This window comes from Sinocyclocheilus anshuiensis, unplaced genomic scaffold (assembly GCF_001515605.1).
Source record: "Sinocyclocheilus anshuiensis isolate Anshui unplaced genomic scaffold, SAMN03320099.WGS_v1.1 scaffold778, whole genome shotgun sequence".
Classification (NCBI taxonomy): Eukaryota; Metazoa; Chordata; class Actinopteri; order Cypriniformes; family Cyprinidae; genus Sinocyclocheilus; species Sinocyclocheilus anshuiensis.
The window spans coordinates 14,295-18,505 of NW_015544177.1; the positions used below are offsets into that span (position 1 = coordinate 14,295).

Sequence of the window (4,211 nt, forward strand, 5' to 3'; positions counted from 1 at the left end):
CGTCCTCCGTAAAATGCGCTGCACACATCTGAATATTTGGGTTGAACTGTTCTGGAACAGTGTTGTAAATACAACTTAACCACTCTAGTTGTGTCCTCTTTTGGAAGGCCAAAAAAAGTAGTTTCGCTTTCGCAACGAAACACACAGCGTCTTCACTACATGGCGGCGGCAGCAACAATAAAGTTACGCCTTCTTTCTTTGCGTGAACATTTGGGCAGCGTTATGCAAATCTTCCCACACAGTGATGTAGACATGTGGGGGCATGTTTAAACGAGGCGTTTTAGGAGGGCTTGGACCAGTCTTAACTTTTATAAAGAATATCTCTTTGGGTTTGAGACTTTAGTCTTCGCAACTTTAGGGATCTTATCTATTCACGAACAGCTGGTAACACTCCAAAGAGAAAGGAAAACTTGAAATCGCATCATGACCCCTTTAAAGCCACCAAGCCAAAAGTAGCCAAAGTCTGTATGACATTCTGGTCCCTACTTCAATATTAACCTTTGGAAGTTTAATATTTTGGGTTAAGGGTTGGTTCAAATCCTTAATCATAAGCACTGTCAATTATATTGATGCTTGCTTGCTTTATTCTAAGATGTATCAAACCAAGTGTCTGATGCCACACACTGAACTTAACTTCCAAAGCACTGGTTTCACCTTTTGTTAGGTGTCCTGCGGCTGCGTTTATGGTACTAAAATTGGACTGGCTCTGTGGTTCCTGGGCAACCAATAGGGCCTTTCGCACCGCGGGAACCTTTTCATAGTACCAGAACTAACTGTGGAACTACCCACTTTTTGGCGTTTTCGCACCGCCGGAACTGGGTGCGATTTTAGTACCGGACTGCCTTTTTCGAGAACCAAATTAGCTCCTACTCCGGAGCAGGGTCTAACCAGCACAACTGGTACTAATCGTGACGTAAGTAGACATTGATTGGCCAAACGCGTACGAAAACACCCTCACCCACCATGATTTAAAACGCCGTGTAAACATACTGTAAACATTTTGTCAACTTATTTCGCAAGTATGGAGAACAGCGATAGATGGACGGACGCTGAAGTGCAGGCACTTGTAGCAAATGTAGCACTGCCAGTTGTCGTTGGAGATTCTTAGTCCTCCTTTCCGTTCTTTCAATCGCTTTACGTATACGTCGACTTTCCATGTCCATTATTGTGAAACCCGCAAGACAACAAAAACACAGCTCCGATCACAGCGTCCTCCATCCTCCTGTTGTTAATGTTGTTCTTTTTTGTTTCTGTTGTTGAACGCCGCGCACAAATGACGACGCTGTCGACCGGCTTACGTCACTTCTTAGTACACACTCTCGGTGCGAATGTAACCCTTTAAATGGTACTGGAAAATAGTTCGCGCAAAATCATCCCAGTACTTTAGTACGGTACATTTAGTTCTGGAACTAAAGCGGTGTGAAAGGCCCCAATAACAACTGCCTGAGACTCACGATCAACACGCTCTATACCGTGAAGACGTGCTCATCTTCACTGAATTATTACATTTTGATAAGCATTTGTGACACTCATTGGCTTTTGCGACACAAAATTCTTTGAATAACCACCCATGAAGGTACTTTCTCTTCACAGCAGTGGATTTATTCTTAGTAACAACCCTGGCAGTCACCATTTGTCCACTCTATAGTCTAAACAGGAACTCCAGCCTGTTTTACAGCAGGCATAGGGACATATGCTGTTGATCCGCAATGCCAAAAAGCAAACAAACCCAAGGCGGCAGCACACAGAGGGCGTATAATGAATCAGCACATAGGGGGAATCCAGTTAGCTAGATAATTACACACCAATTCCCTAAAGTTTGATGGCGTAAGGGCAGGTTTTATGTCCTCTAACAATTTACACAGCAAGAAAAGACGGGACCAATGGGAAAATGGTCTGCACAATAAACGGATAATTAAACTGCCAGATCTAAGTGAAACTTTGACCATTATTGTTTGCAAGGGAAATGGACACACCAAACTTTCCAGCTCTTCGAAATGAATGAAACTGCATGTAAACGTCACCAAGTGCTTCTCTTTAGGGAGTTTGTGACACTTTCTGTAAAACAAATATTATGTTTAAGCTGCACACACCATCGATAATCAAGAAAAGCAAACAAATGCGTTTTGTTTGAAAAAAAAACAAAAACAATCACAAGCGAATAAATAGTTTGACTTCACTAGTCAATGTCCTGAAAAATGCTTGCACACAAATACTGGAAAAGTACAGAAGAAACATGCAAAACAGGAATCAGAAACTGAGAAACGAGTGGCCTCTATGTAAATCACAATGAATTTACAAGTTGACTGCTTTAACGTAATAGAAAAAAACTTAACTACAGATATTGTTATAAGATATAATACAGATATATATATATATATATATATATATATATATATATATACAGATATAATCTACACCTGCGTACTGCATGTAAACGTCACCAAGTGCTTCTCTTTAGGGAGTTTGTGACACTTTCTGTAAAACAAATATTATGTTTAAGCTGCACACACCATCGATAATCAAGAAAAGCAAACAAATGCGTTTTGTTTGAAAAAAAAACAAAAACAATCACAAGCGAATAAATAGTTTGACTTCACTAGTCAATGTCCTGAAAAATGCTTGCACACAAATACTGGAAAAGTACAGAAGAAACATGCAAAACAGGAATCAGAAACTGAGAAACGAGTGGCCTCTATGTAAATCACAATGAATTTACAAGTTGACTGCTTTAACGTAATAGAAAAAAACTTAACTACAGATATTGTTATAAGATATAATACAGATATATATATATATATATATATATATATATATATATATACAGATATAATCTGCAACTGCATTAAATTGTAGGATTTCACATATGAAAATGTTGTTATTGCCAATATCTAAATCTATAAGGGGCTTTTAATATATATATATATATTCTAAGGGGGATAGCCATTGTCTAAATGCAAATAAATTAATAAATTAATTTATCAATTAATTAATAAACAATATCTGCCGATTAAATATTTCTTTATATCTACTCTAGATTATTTAAGAGCTGTGTGTTGGAAAATCTATTTAATTAATAAATCAAATCATACATTCATGTTTAAGATTTTCCAGACTCGTGATATCTGAAAAACCACCAGGACCACTTTTTAAGCCCATCTAGCATCCAGTTTACTCCAAGCACCCAGCAGGACCCTCCATATGCACAAGCTCATTTATCATAATTGGATGAGGTTTAGGGTAATCTATCAGATCTATCTCCGTAAATCAGGCAATTCGGATTAAATTGGATTAAACTAGTCTTTTGTTGGCTGGATTATCTGAGCGCCGTTTGCGTCTAACTGGCCACTTGGCGAATATGCAAACCTGTAACGTTACTTTGAAAAGGTCAAGGCCAAACTAAAAGACAGAACACAGCCAAATAAAATCACTTACGCAATTAATTCGTCTCTACTGCATAGAAATATAAATTAAACTATTAAAAACAGTGTTTTCTGATTCGAGTGAAAATGAAAATGAACCGAGTTAATTAGCTTCATATGCTAGCCGAGACACCAGCACTATAACTAGGAACAGAAAAGTTTCCAGCGTCTTTGAATATGCACTTGAGTGCTTCATTTTCCACTCATAGCTTATTGAAATATTAAATCTAGTGCTAAAGTCTCTTATATGTGCAGTTAAGAGAACTTTAATGGGCCTATTGACTAGCGGAGCGGCTAACTCACCCAGCAGCAGCAGCTTGACCTCTCGCGACGCTTTCTCTCCATCATCCCGCAGGTTTTTGTCAATCATTTTACTCCTCTCCTGGGCGCTCTTGTCGTCCGAGCTCAGGGTGCACCCCATCTTTCTGGAGTTTCGAACGCTTTCAAACGATATAAGAAGTCGAAGAAGTTAAAAAAAAATGCGAGGAAGAAAGAAATCTCATGTGAAATCACAAGTGGTTTAAATGAGGGAGCCACCCCGACGACGCCTCACGCCCAACTCTTTCACACACGCGCAGGCTCTTCAAACTCGAGTTTTCCACGCGCCTAAGTTTCTAATGTTAAAACAAAACAAAAACAGAGGCTGTCAGTAATCAGTCGAGTGCCTTGATGGCCATGGTTGATTAAAAATAACGAAAAATGGAGTCATTAACGGCCCGTCTCACGCTCCACTTCTCCCACTGCTGTTAAAGTGGCGAACAGCTCAGAGTTTCCTGCTTCTTTTCATAC

At 39.1% G+C, this 4,211-nt stretch overlaps 1 protein-coding gene across 1 annotated transcript in view; it reads right to left on the reverse strand.

Annotated features, from left to right (window-relative positions):
• LOC107696227 (guanine nucleotide-binding protein G(i) subunit alpha-1-like) overlaps positions 1-4,190 on the reverse strand; it is a gene marked incomplete at its 3' end in the record, with an annotated part of 14,673 nt that extends 10,483 nt beyond the window's left edge. Inside the window, exon 1 of the mRNA XM_016496487.1 lies at positions 3,726-4,190. Coding sequence (XP_016351973.1) covers positions 3,726-3,843 — 118 coding nt within the window. The remainder of the gene's footprint in view (positions 1-3,725) is intronic.
• Between the last annotated feature and the right edge of the window lie 21 nt (positions 4,191-4,211).